The sequence below is a fragment of the Rhinolophus sinicus genome, chromosome 14 (assembly GCF_057876585.1).
Source record: "Rhinolophus sinicus isolate RSI-liver-muscle chromosome 14, RSI-T2T, whole genome shotgun sequence".
NCBI classification, from domain to species: Eukaryota; Metazoa; Chordata; class Mammalia; order Chiroptera; family Rhinolophidae; genus Rhinolophus; species Rhinolophus sinicus.
This window is the reverse complement of record NC_142514.1, coordinates 21,946,710-21,966,091: the sequence shown is the minus strand read 5'-3', so window position 1 is coordinate 21,966,091 and position 19,382 is coordinate 21,946,710. Positions and strand designations below refer to the sequence as shown.

The window sequence follows — 19,382 nt, the reverse complement described above, 5'->3', positions numbered from 1 at the left end:
TACCCGAGTAATCATCTTTTTCAGACCCCTTGGAGGCATAACCGCCCTCAAGGGAGCACTAATCTTAGCTATCCTGTACCCTGCTTTCTCCCTTCATGTAATCTTCTGTTCCCTTCTTAATTCCAAATGCAGAAAAGAAACTGCAAAACTGCCATTCTCCAGAGCATTTGAGATCTTGCTTTCCAGCACTATCATCAGTTTTGGTTCAAATAAACTCATAAAAATTCTCCACATGTTTAGACTTTCTTTTGTTGATATTCCTCATCTTTGTACCTGTCCCACTAGCACAATGCCTGCCTCAACATAAGCACCAAACACATTTGTGGATTGTCTGTCCCTCATACACCCTGTGGACTCACCTGCATATCCTGTGGCCAAAAAAAATGGCTCAGGGAACACAGGTAGACTAGATGAGTGGCTGTAACTGCGTTTCCTCTCCTCCCACCCCTGCTATGCCCATAGGAGCCAGGTGGCCCTCCAAGCAGCTTTGTATCCACTCTAGCCCTTGGCCTTGCTCACGAACCCTCCCTTGTCTAGAGCCATTGGTCCTCCCTGATGCAAACCTTTCCAGCTCCACCCTGCCCCGCCCCACTTTCCTTATCCTTCCTGCTCTAGGAACCACATTCTGCTTACTCTTCCCTTCCAAAAGACACCAAGATATTCCAAAACTCCGTGCTACTTACTACATGTGCCCTTTTCCCTGAAGTGCCTTTTCCCTCTTGTCTGCCTAGGAAGTGGCTGATACAACTCAGGCTATCCCCTCCAAGAAGTCAAGAGCATTGAACATTCTTTCCCTTTTGCTACTCTGTACAGGGTAACTGTTACACCCATCTCAGTGTAGTAGGACTTGTTTCTGTCTTGGCTTTCTCACCATCTACCTCAAAGCCTGGCACAGAGCAGGGTCTCAGCGACTGCATGCTGAATTAGGACATCACATCCTGCCAGGATAGTAGTGTCGTCTTTTGGAGGGTTTTTTGGCCCAGCTCTACCTCCTAGCTGTTAACCTGGGCAAGTCACTACAGCTCTGAGCCCATTCTTCATCTATAGATTAGGATTGTCACAAAACCTGGATTAAGACAAGGTCTGTCACACACAGAGTCGCATCTGATATGCAGTGAGCATTCAGCTAGCAGCAGTTAGCACTGCGACCATGACCTTGGGTGCCTCCTCTCCTCTCCATTGAGGAAGGCAGAGCCCGCAGGGGCCCTAGAGCTTTGGCCCCAGTCGCTACACATGAGCTTTCCTGGCCCAGAATCCCACACCTCTGCGCTCTGATAGGCAAGAAGGAACGAAAGAAATACAAGACACAAACTTATTGGGAGTAAAAAAATAGGATTTTTTTTCCTCATAATCACATCAATTATCAAAGAAAGAAACAGTATGTAACAAAAATACAAAGCTCTGGTGGATTTTTTTGGTCTTTTTTTGTTTTGTTTTTGCCCCTCACTCATCCCTCCCCAACAGCCCCTTCCCCAGGAACTCCCGGCTGCAGCCTGGATGTTGTCCCCGGGGTCACCCCAGGGCTCAGGAGAACCGGTGGTCCAGGTCCCTCTGCGGGCTGGCCGAGTACGAGTAAGCCTTGCCCAATACCAGGCGGTCCCGCAGCAGTTTGAAGAAGGCATAGTAGTTGCTGAAGAGAATGAGTGCCAGCGAGATGGTCTGGTACCACTTTTCAGACGACATTAAGGAGTACAGCTGGTAGACAATGACAGCGCCCTCCAGCAGCAGCAGGATGTTAAGGATCCGCAGGGGTTTGCTGAAAAAGAACTGCCCAGGAAAGAGTAGGCACGGGCTGGAAAGCTGGCTCCTGAAACCTGCCTCGTGGATGGGCTGGGTGGGCCACTGCAGGGGACAAGCTCTTGGGGCCCCAAGGAGATTTGGGTGGGGAGAAAGACTTCAGAGCGTTGGGCATGGACTTTGCCAACCCTCTGCCTTTGCTTGTGGTGTTCCTTCTGTCAAGACTACCGCTTTCCACATAAGTTAAGATCTTGTTCAACCTCCACCTCCTTCAGGAAGCTGTTCTTGAGAGGTCTTGCCTGCTCTCGAACCTTTTCCAGTCTAAAATCAACATCTTTTTCTACATGATCTTCTTGGGCACTGCAAGGCCTGAACAAATTAGAATCTTATGATCTAGGCATGGAAGGTTATTGTAGAATCTACAGCCTGAGCACCTACTACCTCATGTGTAGCATCGCCAGCTAGGCCAGAAGCTTCCAGGGGACATCGCGACACTTCACTCTTACCTGGTGTTTACAGGGCAAGGTAGAGTGTAGGGACTCAAGGAAAGTTTTCTGATCAGTTCAAAGAATGCAGGGGCCAAGGTACTGAAACCTCAAGAGCTGCTTACAGGATGGGAGAAGTGGCAGGAAATGGGAGTCCAGGAGACCAGCATGTCAGGCTCAGCTCTGCACCTGACAGGCTGCAGGACTTCAGGTAAATCCCTTCCCTGACTGGGCCTGACGTTTCTCTACTGTGAAATGAAGAGTTCACCCAGATCAATGATTTCTCAAACTGTGTTCCTTTGAGCCCCAGGTTCTGAGGAGGTCATTTTAGGGACTAAAGCAGTGGTGAGCGGGAAATGAAAGGAGTTCCGACTTTTTAAACACAGCAGTGCCATGGGATCCTATATATTGAACTTTAGTCTATGACTGTGTTGGAAAAAGGATTTTGATAGTAAAATAAATAAAATGGAAACCAGTAGCCTAGATGATTTTAAGCAGCACTTTCCAGTGTCATTACCATCGGTTTCCAAATTTCCCCGTAAGGTACCCTGGAACAAGTTAAACTCTCTAAGCTCTCTTAGCATCTGAAAATGGGGAGACCCCGGCATTTCTCCCATACACAAGGTTCTGGTAAAGATTGATGGAAGGGAAGTGCTTACCACAGTGCCTGGCACACAGTAAGGAATCATGATAGTTATTATTTTCCCCACTAAGAACCCCTCTTTTTATTGTATCATCTTTCCTGCCTCCACCCAGTGTTTCCCAAGATCTGCTACCAAGTAAACTGCAGTTGTCAAATGGCGGTCATTTGTATGGCTGCCCTTGTGCTGCATATATATACATCTTCCTTTGGATTTGGGAAATACTGAAAATCGCTTTCTCTTGCTATGACATCACCTTCCTGCCTCTCTGCCCATTAGATCAGGCCCCACCCCTCCTTCCCAGGGAAAAAGACTCACGTGGAACCGGAAGTGGGAGACATCGGAGGGGATGGCCACGTTGTAGTGGCCCACTGCTTTGTAGACATTCTTGCTGTGCTTCACCAGCACGCCCTGTGGCCACATGCATTCTTCAGTCCACCTGCAGGCACAGCCCAACAGTGCCCTTTACGCCCAGCTCACCCACAAAAGCGAGTACCAGAAGACTGGGTATGGGGTGCCCACCAGGGCTCTACTCCCATTTCTATCACTTAGACACAGTGATTTTCCTTTTTTGGGTGTCAGTTGCCTTCTCTGTAAAATGGGGTTAAGAATCACGAGATGTCACTGTACTGGGAATCACAAGGTCCAGGGCTGACATTAATGTCTGAAGGACTGTCAAAAAAACTCTTATCCCTCCCTAGCATTTTATTCATCCGATCTCACCTCTAACCTCCAATTGGTCCATCACACAGCTGCCTGAGTTGTCTTCATAAAATATCAAGCTGAGTCTGACTGTTTTCTGCTCAAAACTCTCTGAAGGCTGTCCAGTGCTCTTGGGATCAAGTCCCCAAGTATTTGGTGTCTGAGGCCCTGGGTGGCCTTTCATTACTCGCGCCATGCTCAAGCCATTCAGAACTGTTTCTAGTTTCTTCAGCAAACCTTACTGCTTTATGTCTCTGCACGAGTCACTCCCTCCTATTGGACTGCCCTTCCTGATGCCTTCCTCATCCTTCTGGCAAGCTCTTTTGTCGTATTTCAAAACCCAGGATCCTCCAGAAAGCCTTTCTCACACTCCCCACAGAGTTCAGCATCTTTTAACTTTCCCCAACAACCCTACTATTGGTCCACTTTCTCCAATGTTTTGTCACTTACTTATTTCCCTGTATCCCTCACTAGGCTAGGAGCTGTTGAGGGAAGGAACGGTGTCCAATTCATCTCTGTGTCCTTAGAGCATGCCACAAGGCCCGGCACAGAGAGGGTCCAGTGAGCAAGTGAGTGAGGTAGTGGGACCAGTGAGCTTTCTTCTAACGTTCTGTGAGATCTCCCAGGAACTCCAAGGGTCCCGGGCCAGAGGACTGAGAATCACTGTCTGCAAGAAGCTCAATCTCCTGATCCTGCCTTGTTGATTTATTCATTTCAAAAACAGTTATCATGTTATATGCACTAACATGGATGAACCTCACAGACAACAGGCTGAATGAAAGAAGCTGGATGCAAGATTTCATTTATATGAAGTTGTAGAACAGGCAAAACTAAGCTATGGTGGAAGAAAGTGGAAAGTTGGTTGGGGGCTAAGGAGTGGCCATGAGGAAATTTTCTGACGGACTAGAAATGTTTTGTATCTTGACAGGATGTGGGTTACATGGGTGTATATGCCTTTATCAAAACTGAAAAAATTACACACTTTAAGATGTGTACTTTTCATTGTATGTAAATTTTACTTAGAGAAAAAAACACACCAAAAAAAAAAAAAATACATGAGTGGCCAGCAGCCAGCATGAGCGGCTGTGTGCTGCCTTGGGCTGCTGTGTGCTGCCTTGGGCTACCGTGTGCTGCCATGAGCCGCTGGCAGCCAGCGAGAGTGGCTGGCAGTCGGCGAGAGCTGCCAATCGATGACTGACTGCCTCAGCCGGGGGGGAGCGCAAGGCTCATAATACCAGCATGGGCCAAGGAGCTGTGTCCTACACAACCAGACTGAGAAACAACGGCTTGAACTGGAGTGGGGTGGGGGAAGGCGAAGAAGGGGGGAAATAAAAGACTATACACAAAAAACACAAAAAATTTGCTGTGGACCTATTATAAGCCAGACATTCTGCCAGGAGTGAGGAGATATCTGACTGTTTGACAGCCAAGGACCCTGACCTCCAAGAGCTTTAGTCCTGGAATGACAGGCAAGTAACTAAGAAAACACAGCAAAAGTGTTAGGTGCAATGATCACGGGATAATAGGATTGTAGGAGCATAGGGGAGGGGCACCAAACCCATGCTGGTGCTCAGAAAAGTGTTCTTGGAGGAAGCAAAGTGCTAAAAGATGATTAGGAATTCATCAGGAAAAGAAAGTTGGAAAGGGTGTTCCACGCAAAACATGCAGCATGTGCAAAAGCCTAGATAAAAAGTGCATACAGGGCCGACCCGGTGGCTCAGGCGGTTAGAGCTCCATGCTCCTAACTCCGAAGGCTGCCGGTTCGATTCCCACATGGGCCAGCGGGATCTCAACCATAAGGTTGCCAGTTCAACTCCTCGAGTCCCGCAAGGGATGGTGGGCAGCGCCCCCTGCAACTAAGATTGAACACGGCACCTTGAGCTGAGCTGCCTCCCAGATGGCTCAGTTGGTTGGAGTGCGTCCTCTTAACCACAAGCTTGCCGGTTCGACTCCCGCAAGGGATGGTGGGCTGTGTCCCCTGCAACTAACAATGGCAACTGGACCTGGAGCTAAGCTGCGCCCTGCACAACTAAAACTGAAAGGCCAACAACTTGAAGCTGAACGGCACTCTCCACAACTAAGATTGAAAGGACAACAACTTGACTTGGAAAAAAGTCCTGGAAGTACACACTGTTCCCCAATAAAGTCCTGTTCCCCTTCCCCAATGAAATCTTAAAAAAAAAAGTGCATACAGAATTTGAGGATCTGAAGAGGTCTGGCCTGGCTAGAGCAGAGTATGAGTTGGGGCACGGTAAGAGATGAGGCAGAAAAGACTGGCAGGACCCAGTTCATCAGCTGGGAAGCCATGTGAAGGAGCCTGGATCTTATCTATGGCCTGTGATGAGCTATGGACAGGTTTATCCTCATATTCAGCTGTTCTCTTTCTACTCCTCCCTCTCCTCAGAGCCCAAGGCTAGCCGAGGCCCCTTTTGGCCCATTTGGTAATACCCATTTCCTTTCCTGGACTACCTGGCCAGAGGCTGAGACAGACCCTGACTGGTATGAAGGGCCAACATCAGGGCTCCCTGTGCATTTCTGCTTTTGGTGGGCCTACCTCTACAAACCTGTCCTAGGGGCCTCTTCTTTGTCAGGCCTTGTACTGGGCCCAAGACTCAATGTGATTCAGAGGTGGTCCTAGCCTTGAGGAGCTGCCAGTCCAATGGGGCAATACAGGCAGAAAAATTAGTATAACCTGGGTGAAAAACACTACGGTGAGGGCTATAGAAATGCTAGGCACTGTGAAGGATAAGCCAGGCTGAGGGGAGGAAGCCCAGTACCTCAGGGCTCCCAAAGGGCATGACTTGCCTCTGCTCTAGATGCAGTGCCATCCTACAGCTGGGCCTCTTTCGTCTCACTCATCCTAACTATTTGTGTACACAGTATCACCCCCACCAGACTGTGAAGTCCTCAAGGATCTCGTCTCAGTCATTTCCTCCCTGAGTCTCTTCTTCCCTGGCCAGGATTCACCATCAGCTAACATAGCACTGTATCCTGTTACCAGACTGATGTTTCTTAAGGCACACTTTGGAACGGGTCCCTCCATTGTTCAAGATCCTCCATAGATCCCCTCTGCCTATAGGTCAAAGCCAAGCTCCTTTGTCCAATACACAGTACGAAGCCTGGTATGAATTAGGTAGAAATAAATGTCTGCTGAAAGAGCAGATGACCTAATGATTGAATGGATGAGTCGCAAGCAGATGATAGGAGTGAAGCAATGAATGCAGGCATGAGCAACTCAGTCAATGAGTGAATAAATAATAGTCAGGGAAAGTCAATGAGTCTATGAATTTACTGCCTGCCCCACCTCCCATCTCCAGTACAGCCCAAGTTACCTAAGAAGGGGGAACATGTCCATCTTGGGCCCTGCCATACCCCACTCCAGCCACAAGGCCTAGCACGTAAGGCAAGTTCAGTAACTGCTGACTAAATGAATGAATTGATGAGCGATGCAGTGAACGACTCCAGACACTGACCAGGAGGGCTGGGGTTGGGTAGAAAAGGGTAGGGCAACTCACGGGTGCTGTAGCACGTTGGAGCACAGTGCCGGGTCCACCTTCTGCCAGCAGCCCAGGTGGGCAGCGGCCTTGTGCAGTAGATCGCAGTAGCTGGCAGGCAGCAGGTGCTGCATGAGGATCACTGAGGTGCTGATGGACACCAGCAGGAAGAGCTCGCAGGACCAGCGTTTGTCATAATAATGTGTGTTCTAAGGGCAACGACACGGGGGTAAAGCCTGGGATGCCCATAGTGCTTTACTGCCTCCCCCTTCCCTGATTCTATCTGCTTTGCAGATCAGGAAAGCCCTGGAGAGAACTCAGGGTGACCTGAAACCAAGGATCGAACACCTAACAAAGAAGGCTTAATCATGGGCATAGACCCCATGTCCACTATTTAGTTTTCTACAGAGAAAAGCTGCTCCCACTGCCCACTATTCTGAGCCACAGCACAGGTTCCAGGGTCCAAGCACAGGCCCCGAGGTCCAACAGACATGAGTTCAAATCTTGCCTCTGCTGCTTATTAACTATATGACCCGGGGCAAGTCATTTCATTGCTCTACGCTCTAATTTGCGCATCTGTTAAAAGAGCGTAAGAGTAACCACCAATCACCTCTGAGAGGCATTTGGAGGATTATAATACTCATGAAAGCTCTAGCATATTGTAGGTGTTCAAGAGACTTTAAGATCTCTCAACCTCGAGTCATTCAGTGCAGTCCAGCCTTGGAGAAATGCTTCAAGCCTACAGTCAGCTGGGGAGGTACCTTCCCAGGCCATACAAGCTAGAGAGGGAGCACAGGCTTTTAGAGTCACTCAGATCTGGATGAATCCTGGCTTTCCTACTTAATGATAAAGCAGGATCTTGTGACATGCCTGTGCCAAAACGGCCAAATTGAAATACAAGTCACTGCTCTTTGTTATCAAGTATTAGAAACAACATCCCCCTCATTGGCTGGGTGACCTTGTGCAGCTCACTTCTTTTTAATAAGCCTTGTTCTCTTCACTCTAAACTGGAGGCAGTAGTTCTCTAACTCCTGAGAGAACTACGGAATCTCATCAAACACAGTTATTTATACAAGCAGGAGGGCTCCTGTGAGGCAGGCAGCAGGGTAAGGCCCCAGGCAGGCCCTTTCCCTCCCTGGGTTGAGCTACGCACCTTCACAAACCAGACAGGCACGAAGGCTACATAATAGGCACTCAGCATGGAGCTGACCAGCACTTCTTTCATGCGCCAGTTGAAGTCCATCTTGAGGAACTCCACCTCGCTGCGGATGAGGCTGGGTGACAGGCAGCAGGCATGGGTGGGCATGGCGTCTGGGCCATACAGCTGTCGCGTGTGCTGCTTCCATGTCTCCCGCAACGTCAGCAGGTAGTCCCGGCTCCGTGCCAGGCCGCTGACAGCCTCCCGGGGACCCATGGAAACCATGTGGCTGAAGAGGTTTGTCTTGCGGAAGTCACAGTTCAGCTGCAGGAACGGAATGTACATCCCAAACCTGCTGGGGAAGACAGTGGTGAGGGCAGGCCTGCCCATGGGCCAGAATCCCAAACCTCAGCCACTGAAGGAATCCTTCTTTCCTCACTGGGCCTTAGTTCTCCTGGCTACTCAGAGGGGAGAATTTATCCATCTTTCTAGCCATCATCCTCTCATCCAATGGTCAGTCATTCAACCCATGCATTAGCATTGAGTGCGTGCCAAGAATCAGGGTTACAGCAGGAAGCAAGAGATGAGTCCCTGCCCTCACAGTCTATTGCTGACTAACAGTAATCAAAACAGCTCACAGTTATTGGGCACAGCCTATGTTCCAGACACTCTACTAAGTGCTTTACGTGCACTGTCTTCCTTTTTTCCCTTCTAAGCATACTGTGCATTAGTTACTGTTATTTTGTGCCATTTTTAGCTGAGGAAGCTGTGGCTCAGAGAGATGAAGTAGATTCCCAAAGGTTACACAATTAGTAAGGAAGTAACAGAGCTGGGATTTAAACACAGAACTGTCTGGTACCAAAGATCAGGACAGATACTCAACAAATACTGTGAGTAATTAATTAATTTGAAATGTACACGGCATGACAGTGTAAGGTGTGACAGTGAGGTGTAAGTTGTTATGAGTGTATGTTAGCTCTTAAAGTATATAGAGGAAAGCAGTTCATTATGTTCCTTATGTGTCTATTATGTGCCACACACTGAAATGAGCCCTTGAACAGTACACATCCTTTCCCCCAAGCAGCACCCTTAGATTAGGGCTGGAGCTAATTAGTCAAGGGGTGTTGTGAGTGTCTGGCTGATATCATTTGAGGGCAAAACTAGACAGACTCATAGCCCAGAAGGGTAGTTAATTATAAGAAATAGTTAAGTGCTGAGCACAGTACATCAAACGTTAGAGCAGATGCTCTTTACAGGCATTCTTTTTTTTAGCTCAATTTCCTCAGGTCCTCAGACATAGACCCAGAAGGGTCACTGGGCTGCCCCCAGGTGTTAGGGCCAATTGAGAATGCTACATTTTCTTATCAACATTAATTTCTTCTTTTCTTGTTTTTTGAGGTTCCAAGAAGGGAACCTTGTCCTTGGCCAAGCAATTTGCCTCTTTTGAGTTTTTGCTTTCTGGTCTATAAAATGGGAATGCTATCATTCTCCCTGGGGTAAGGGTTAGGTAAGATAACTTAGAGAATTGTGGTTGAGAGAATAATCTTTAGGGGCAAATAGGCAAGGATTAAAATCCCAGCTCTGTCACTTACTAGTGCTGTGATTTAGGGCAAATGATTTAACCTCTAATGAGCCTCAGTTTCCTTAACTTGCCTTAAGTTACCCAACTATATTGATTCTCTATGTTCAGCCAGGCATTATGCTAGTGCTTTCATAAAAACTCTGTTTTAATCTTTGCAACAACCCCCAGCATGGTGCCTGGCTCAGAGTATAAGATCAATATATGAGCAATTTTGTTTAGAAAAGAAATAGGTCAGTGATTCCGCGAGACAAGAAAGAAGACTGAAATGGGATTCCCAAAACACTCTTCAGGATACCCTGTGGGAATGAGGGGGTAGGACACCTACTGAACACACAAGGGATTCAGAGTCAAACTTAAGGGCAAGAATCTTAAGAATCTCCCTGGATTTGGCTCCAAGAAGAACTGTAGGTACAATTAAATAAGGTGGTAATAGAAAGTGATTGCTCCGACAGGTCACAAGTTAGAGGCAACTTCACATGAAAGATGGCAGATTCCCTCTCATCCTCTCCACATAAGACATGACAGTAGAAAATAAATCCATATCAGCAAAAAGGATGAAAGTGGGGGTTATCTCTTTCTGACAGATGAGGAAGGAAGCCATTGTCTAGAGCAGAACTGTCTGATAGAAATAAAATGAGTCACATATGTAATTTTAAAATTTCTAATAGCCCATATTAAAAAATAGAATTAATTTTTAATACTCTATTTTGCTTAACCTAATATATGTAAAATGTTATTTCAACATGTAATCATTATTTATGAATGAGATGCTTTACTTTCTTTTTTTGTACTAAATCTTCAGATTCCAGTGTGTATTTTATACTTACAGCACATCTCAGTTCAAACTAGTCTATTTCAAATGTTCAATAACAGGCAGCTAGAAGCTCCTTAAATTGGATGGTGTAGGTCTAGAATATGCCATTAGAGGGCTGCACTGGGTGAGGGAGATTATCTAAGTGTCCCAAGATCGACTCTGGCTTGAAATGGGTACATTTGATAGAGGGTAGAAGTAAGAAGCAGGGCTGAACAAATGGGATTAAACAAAGATCTAGTGTATTTTGCCGAGTATAATGCGCTCCAGTGTATAATGCACACCCATGTTTTTGGCCCAAACTTTCAGGGAATAAATCTTTTCATTTTAATTTCAAATCTTTATTTGTTTACATTTAGGTACTTGTTTTTTTGTATTATAAAAGAATTTTAGCACTTACTTTTTAACATATTATGGTACAAGAAATTTTATGTACTGGTAACAAATTTACGATATTTATGCATCACAGAAGGCCAAGAACTCTTTGTCGTTGCAAGTTCATCGTAAGTTCAACAAAACTGATTATTGTATTTCAAAACTGATTATCGTATTCCAGGGCATACGGATATTGTTATTGATTATTCTAGAGTTACACTTTTAACTCATAAGCATAAATAAAAGAATTAAAAACATTTACATAGACACAGAATTAGCACTACCCATGTATAATGCGCATCCTTATTTTTCCCTCACAAATTTGGGCAAAAAAGTGCGCATTATACATGGCAAAACATGCAAATTCATGTGCAAGAATCATTCCCTTTATTTTCTTACACACCTCACACAACCCACTCTAAAGGATTTTTCTCTAAAGAAATTGAATAAAGTGTCTGAGGAGAACTGAGATCTCTAATGTGGGCATCCTAGGGTAACACTGTGCCCCACCCCCCTTCAGGCCTATGGAGGCCCACAGACTGACAACTAGCACCTTATTCAATGATCCCAAAACAGTTTGCCCATCAGTATACTCTGCTCATGTACTCAGAATTCCCAGTCAAACCTTCTATTCACGGATACAATGGCAGAAGGAGAGAAAATACACTCCAAGCTACTCAGTCCTTCATTCTTAAATATAAATAGACAACCAAAGAAACCAACTATGTTTAGAAAACCAGCAACATGAAACAGAAAACTTAACCCTGGTGGAAAGACAAATTGAGGGAACATAGAGATTTTTTTTAAAAAGAGAACAGAATGCTATGTGAAAAGAATAATCATAAAACAAGAAAAAGGACTTAGAGATGAAAAATATGATTGCTGAAAAAAATCTCAACAAAACAGCTGGAAGACAAAGGTGAGGAACTCTCCCTAAGGCAAAGTGAAAAGACAGAGAAGAGAGAAAGACAGAGAAAGAAGGAAGGGAGGGGGAGGGAGAAAGGGAGAGAGATGAGAAAAACATGAGAGAAAATGTAAGAGGAACAGATGACTAGTCTATGAGGTCTACCATCTGATGAACAGAAATCCCAGAGAGAATAGAAAAAAACGGAAGGGAAGATATTATCAAAGAAATAATAGAAAAAAATTTCCAAGAGCTGAAGAAATACTTAAGCCTCCAGGTTATAAAGTTATAGAATTCTGATAAGATTAATGAGAAAAGTCCCGTATTAGACACATTCTTGTGAAATTTCAAATGATCAAAAGATAAATAGGATATCCCTAAAAGTCTTCAGAAAGAAAAAAAAAAAAAAGTTATCTACAAAGTAATGGGAATCAAACTGGCATTGGTTTTCTCATTAGAAACACTGGATGCTAGAGACTATGGTGCAGTATCTTCAAAATTCTGAGAGAACATGAATTTGAGTTTAGAAATCTACGTTCAGTAGAACCAGCAATCAAGTATAAGGGTAGAATAAAGACATATTTAGACACGCAAGGAGTCAGAATGTATATGCCTCCCATGTACCCAATGTTAAGGAAATTACCTGATAATGCACTGCAGCAAAATAAGGGAGAAAACCAAGAAAGAGGAGGACATGGGATCCAGGAAACTGGATCCAACCCAGGAAGGCAGCGTGAGGAAGTCCCAGGCTGAGAGCTGTACAGCAGGCCTAAAGAGCAACCACTCCAGACTGGAGCAGGAGAATGGAAGGTTCCAGGAGGATGTCTTTGGGAGAATGGGGTGGGGTGGGGGGGTGAACTCCAGGCAGGGGTAGCATGACTGAGAAGATTGAGGATAAACTTGAGGATATGTTAAAGACCCATCATTCTTTTGTTAACAAGAAAAAAGAAAGGCAATTAGAAACTTTAAGAAAAATAAAAAGCTGTGTAAGAAAGTTACGATCTAAATATGAAGCAAACTAAAATATGACATGATTTTAAGCAATTGACGGAATGTAAGAAAAGAGAAACCATTTGACCTTGACACTAGAACATTTTTTTTTAAGAGGCCCAAGATTGTAGCTCAGTAACTACAGAGAAGGAATGTCATCTATGCATACGACTTGGCCTTACAGTGCATGATATTTTCATATTCCCAATAATATCAAGGCTACTTATTGGTTTTTAATTTTTAGAATTAGCCTTAGACAAAGAATGAAAAACTTAAATGTGGTTATATACAAGAATGTGAATGTCAAGCTTGACAATATAAAAGTAAAGAGTACCGTTGCCAGGAAATGAGAGGAGGAAGAGGGGAGTAAAAATGAATGGGTAGGGTTCCTAATATTCTCATCTTATATAAAAGGGATTAAGATACTGACTGTTGTTGATGGAATAAAAAATACAGGCATATTCATATTACTGAAAAAGATAACCAATAGGAAACTAAAAATAATGTTATCAAACACTGGACCAGTAGAGGTGGAAGGGTCAACTAAATCTTTCCCCATCGTTGCATGTGAGCACGTATGCATGTGCATATATGAATGTGTGTTATGCTTGTATATGCAAAGAACACTTATTTCCAGATAAACAAGAAACCAGAAATATTGGTGGCTACTTCTGGGAAGGGAAACTGGGTAGCTGGGAAACAGGAGTCAAGAGGAGACTTTTTCATTCATATTCTTTTATACCTTTTGAATTTTAACTATGTAAACCTATTATCCCAACTGTGAAGTCAATAAATAAATTTCTGAAAGGAATAAACAAAGGTATAAGAATACAAGAATTATGGCGGTAACTCAAAAACCACATAAAACCAGAAATCACTGCTTTTGAGAAGTGGGACTAAACTCTGATGGGTAAGGTTGGAGGTTGTTTTTCATTATAAGCTTTTAAGCCTACTGGATTTGATTTTTTTATGTAGTACATGTATTATATTCATAAAAATTTTAAAAATTAAAAAAAAGGCAAAATATGAACATTGGGTGATGTCTGTATCCAAGGAGCATAGACTTATCAGATAGAAACCAAAAAAGAGTAAAATTAAAGTGATTGTTGACAGTTTTAATCAGTACAACAATTTTGGAGGGCCATTTGTTAATATATATTGAAAATGTAAATAAACATAACTTTTGGTGCAGTAATTCTACTTCTGGGAATCTGTTATACACAAATATTGGACAAATGTGCAAAGATGTATGCAAAAGAATGTTCCCTGCCTCATTGTTTCAAATAGGGAGAAGCTAGGAACAAGTCAAAAATCTACCAATAAAAGAAAAAACCAATTGTGAAAAATCTATACAGTGGAATACTATAAGGCCATTTAAAAAAATAAGGCAGACCCATGCGTATGGCCATGGAAAAATATTCAAGTTATATGATTATGTGAAAAATGTAATAAATTGTGTAACATCATACATAGCACAATCCTATTTTTGTTTTTAAAAAAGTATATGTGTATGTGTTCTTGCACAGAAAAAATATGGAAGGATATGCTGTAAATAATGGTTTTCTGGGGGCCTGAGATAATGAGATTGCATTTTCTAAAACGCTTCTGTAAAGTTTAACGTTTTTATATGACATGAGTCACTCTTCTAATTAAAAACTAGATCTAACTGAAGCAAGAGGGGGCTCCTCCCATGACAGTGTCCTCATGCAGAGGAGAGGAGGGCAGTATCCAGGTCTGAATCTTCCCAGGGAACAGGGATGGTCCAGCCTCGGGAAGCTCATGAACCAGAAAGCTCAGGGGTTGGGAAATGACTTAAATGTTCAGGAAGCCGGGCACCTGCCCCAGGAACAGGCAGAGTGGCCATCTTGCCAAAGCCCTCCCCAATTCTAGGCCAGAAAGGGACGGGTCCTGGGCTCCTCCCAGACACTCTCTCTCCATCCTCAACAATCTGGGTTCTGGCAAGATGGAGGGAGTGAGTGAGCAAAACAGACACCAAGACAGATATACATGCACATGCAGATACACACATACGTGCTTCATGCACAGACGCCCACACAGACACATGCACACGCGCAGGTGCTCACATGCACAGACCTGGGGAAAGTACCGAGAGCTTACATAAACACTGAGATACACAAAAAGAGACCAAGAAAGCAAGAGCAGCAGAAAGAGAAGGAAAAGACAGAGAGACAAAGCCCATGCACTCCCCCTCAGGAAGGTTCCTTTGAGGTATTCACTCAGCTCTTAGTCCCATTCTGACATCCCCCTTGGTGGCACCTGGGGTAAATTATGCCGTCTCAGTTTCTGCTTCTGCAAAAGAAGGCTAATCACCCTGATCTCAGGTGGATATTATCAGACAACATGAGGGGACATTGTTGCTGCCCTGCCTGTGAGACTTCCAGGTGTGGGGACCTGGTGACCCAGCCACACTCAGGGCAGAGGTCAGGAGCGAGGTGCTAGGCCATGGGGGAAGAAGTGAGGGGTACTCACGGATAGCAGAGGAACAGGAGGTTCAGGAAGGAGTAGGTCCTGAAGAGGTGGATGAGGGAGCGGCACAGACTCCAGCCTGTTGCCGTGAGAACGGTGAAGCGGGTGAGGAACAGCAGGATGGAGCGAAAGAGGGAGACCTTCCCCCTCTGAGAAGCCTGGGTCAGGGCGAGATAGGACGGGATGGGGTCTTGGATGGAGGGCACAGGGGCTGTGCCCAAATTCCTCCCAACGTGGTCTGTGAGCCCACCCAGGGAAACATGGGGCAGCAGACTAGGCAGAACCTGGCAGAGTGAATCCTCTCCTTGATACCCAGTAAACTCCAAGAGCCGATGGGATGTGAGTAATGTTCTTCAACCAAGTCCAAAGGGAGTCCCAGGGAAATGCCTCAGGGTTGAAGGGCTCAGCATGTCTCCTTGGCACCCCCAAGGGAAAGGGGAGTCCCAAAGTCCCCAGCCTCTAGGACCCAATCACCTCCTTCACGATGGACCCAATGAAGCGGCGGCCCAGAACGATGGTGGTCACCATCAGCAAGTTGAAGTCGATCAGGTGGAAATTCTGTCAGGGGGCAGAGGCTGGGGGTCACATTGGCCCCCTGCCCATATACCGGCTTTTCTTATTACCACCGCCCCCTGCCCAGTTCTTTCCATAGGGACTGTCCCCACTCTCTGACCTTCATAGGCCTCCAGCTGAGCCAGGCCAGGAAATTACCTAGAGGAGAACAGGACCCAGAGAAGGGAAGTGGGACCATCCCTGGAGGTAAGAGAGTGGTGTGTGAGCCCTCTTGCTCTGATCACCCATGCCCCTGTCCCTGAACCTCTCTTTGCACAGAGATCTTTTCATTCCTTGAAATAATCATGTATGCCTGTGGCTCATCTCCTTCACAGGACTTAAGACTGTGCTCCTTTGGGCAAAATCTGTCAGATTCATCTCTGCTACACTTACAATGCCTTGTGTGGAGCTAAGCACATTCAGGGCGAGTGTTCTGGAATTACCAGTTTCTTGTTCCTTCTACATCTCCCATGGTCAGCGAACAGAGTGCTAAGTAAGCTATGCTAAACTGAAACCAAATGTCACACACACACACACACACACACACACACACACACCCCACTGGCCCTAGCTGGGCACCTACCAGGGAGGTGTGGGAGGGCGGGTGGGAGGGCGGGTACCACCACACTGTCTTGTAGATGTTGATGTAGTGAACGAAGAGGGCTATGAGCTGGCAGAAGAAGAGCTGCAATTCAAACAGAATGCTGGCCTGGACTGGCAGCTCGGGGATCTTGCAGTGCTGTAGGGGCACGACCGTCTGGGTGGCCAGTGGGGGGCTGGAGAGGCCCGTCCCAGGACTGCTCCTGGGGGTAGGGAGGGAACAACATCAGGAGCTGATCTAAGAACCCTACCAAGAAGGGTTTCTGTGGCACAGGATTGCGGGGTAGGATCAGAAAAGCAGTTCATGGGAAGGGTGGAGTCCTCCTAATTCTGCCTGTCAGACAAACGAGCTGACAGAGCCTTTTCCTATCCCTAATCTTATTCCGCCTTTCCAATGTTCCCCAGGAAGGAAAGAATTATTAGGTTCATTTTACAGATGAGGAAAAGGAAGCCCAAAGAGGGGAGACAACTTGTCCAAGCCAGCAGCAAATCAGGAGCAGAACTGTAACTGGAATCCAAGCTTCTGAGTTTACTGCACTATGTTGCACTGCAGCTGTCCAAGTGACCACCCTCTGGGTCTTTTCTGCTGCTCATTGCCTTCTAAGCACCCGTCTGGCATCTAGGGTATCACATCCTCGAGCCCAGTCAGGGGCAGCTTTGTCCATACTGCCCCTGTGAGCCCATTGTGAGGAGCAAGAGACAGAAAGGTGGCTTACCTGGTGCGAGAACGGACACTGGTGACCGATGCGCTGGAAGTGTGGCCCCCACCAGAGCCCCCTGAGGATCCTGGCTCACAGAGTGGATTTCGACAGTATGATGTCCGGTTGGGACCTCTTCGTCCTCCTGTGGGGCTCAACATAAGGTAGATCCTCAAGCCAGAGGGCATATATCGAGGATAAGAGCAACGATGCTGGCCACTGTTACCTGTTGTCTCATTTTATTATTTAATCACAGAGACCTGTGATCTGGCCCCTGCCTACTTCTTCAACCTCATCTCCCACCATTCTCTGCTTCACCCCCATGCTTCAGCCATCCTGGCCTTTCTTTCCTCAAACAAACCAAGCTTGTTACTACTACCTCTTGTATTTGCTGTATCCTCTGTCTGGAGAGCCCTTCCCTGATTGGCATTTTTGAACTACGTGCCTCCATAACCCTCTATATTTGTTTGTTTTTTTTAACCACAATTCACTCTGGGAATTGTTAACATATTTATTGTCTGTCTTACCCACTAGAATGCAAGTCAGTGAGGTCACTACACTTACCTTTTTCTGTTGTATCGCCTCCCCCTACCTCAGTACCCAGCATTCAATAAATGCCCAATGAGTATATGTTGATGCGTGAATGAACCCAGCAAGGTATGTTTTCCACAGATTAGGAAACTGAGTTTTCTCTGTGTCACAGGTAGTTTGGGGGTCTGGGTCCTGTGCTCTTAGCTCTGGTGTACACTGCCCCATTCAGATACTACACAGTCTGTAGGCTTACAATTCTGGGCACCCTTGTAGCTTTTTCCTCCAGTGTCCGAGATCCAGCTCAATGGGCCTCCTAGTGTCTCTGGTTAGGACCCAGGGCCCCAGCACACCGTCAAGGATCCAGGCTTTGGGCGAATGCTGTGGTTGTGGACCCAGAACTGGGATCCACAATCTATTCCTCTAGGCTTAGTAGTCTAGCCCAAGTTCCCAGGCATCGTCCTGCACAACGCTAAGCACCAGCCCAGTCCTAGTCACGGTTATAGCCTCGTTCATACTCCCACAGAGCAACACACACCCCCGTTGCCCTAGATCCTCGGCTTGGTAGCTTTCCCACACGTCTCCACAAATACCTGTCCAGGAACTCTGCCCCCAAACAGCCCCCAGCCCAGAAGATCTGTTCATACACTATTACACTTGGCTTAGAAAATCCCACACAAGAACCCTCAGCCCAAAAGCTCTGCCCACACCTACTCTCCTCTCTTTAGAAGCTCTGCACCCGCATAAAGCCCCTCAGCCCAGAAGCCCCGCCTACACACAATTATCATCCCAGAAAACCCATCCACAAGCCAATAAAAACTCTGTCTGCCCAGAAGTCCTGCTCCAGAATGGGCTCCCTTAGTCTAGGTCTCCTTCTCACCCCACCAACACCAGTATAAAGCCTCTACAGCCCAGAAAGTTCGCCCCCGCACCAGCGCCTACACCCCAGGAGCTCCGCCCCCAGCATTAAGGCCCCGCCCCCGCCAAGCCCCGCCCCCACGCCTAGCGCTGGTGAGCGGGTCCTCACCGAAGCCCAAGCCCCCTTCATTTTAGAAGTCCTGCCCGCAACTCAAGTGTCCTGTCCCCACAATAGAGGCCCCACTCCGCAAAACGACAGGAGGGGGCGGGTCCCTCTGCGCTAGCATCCCTCCTCCCCCTCGCCGGGACTCTGTCCGCGTGGGGGAACAATTAGCAGCTTGGCCATTCCAATCACCGCACCCGCCTGTTCCCGGGCCAAGCCAGACCCTTTCTGCTTACCCATCTCCTTCCCCCGGCGATCTCTGTTTCGCCGCCGCGCTCCTGCGGGCAATATGTCGGAGGCGACGGCGGCCGGGAGAGGACTAACCGCCGCAGCCTACACCCCGGGTATCAGCCGCGCGCTCCCGCCTCGCCGCCAAATTTGCATACAAGGCGGGCTAGAAGCTGGGTGCGCGCTTCTTAAAGGGGCAGCCCGGACAAAGGCGGAGCCTACGCGCTCTTTGTCTCGCAGTCTCCCACGCCCTTCCTGCAGCTGCTCCTGAAGAAACCCGAGAGGCAGGGAAACCCACCTCCTACTCTTCTGTGCGTGCTTTCTCCCAGCATCTCTTCAGGCCCGAGAGAGAGGGGGTCGGAACCCGCCTCTCGTCTCAGTTCCTGCCGGAGATGGACTGTATCCATGA

The 19,382-nt window shown here is 46.7% G+C and overlaps 1 protein-coding gene across 3 annotated transcripts; it reads right to left on the bottom strand.

Moving 5' to 3' along the window:
- Positions 1 to 1,315: 1,315 nt before the first annotated feature.
- On the bottom strand, positions 1,316 to 19,121 carry TMEM39B (transmembrane protein 39B). Of its 3 annotated transcripts, XM_088790890.1 has the most exons (9): positions 18,982 to 19,121; positions 17,215 to 17,341; positions 16,482 to 16,701; positions 15,821 to 15,904; positions 15,350 to 15,504; positions 8,213 to 8,549; positions 7,081 to 7,268; positions 3,182 to 3,302; positions 1,316 to 1,767 (listed from the first exon to the last, which is right to left on the bottom strand). In XM_088790890.1, the coding sequence occupies exons 1-9, from the start codon at positions 18,983 to 18,985 to the stop codon at positions 1,525 to 1,527; spliced, it is 1,479 nt and encodes a 492-aa protein (XP_088647016.1). In that variant the 5' UTR covers positions 18,986 to 19,121; the 3' UTR covers positions 1,316 to 1,524. The 3 variants fall into 3 exon arrangements, with proteins under 3 accessions (XP_088647016.1, XP_088647018.1, XP_088647017.1); XM_088790892.1 differs by lacking the exons at positions 15,350 to 15,504; positions 15,821 to 15,904 and having other exon boundaries at positions 18,982 to 19,100; XM_088790891.1 differs by lacking the exons at positions 15,350 to 15,504; positions 15,821 to 15,904; positions 16,482 to 16,701.
- Positions 19,122 to 19,382: the final 261 nt, after the last annotated feature.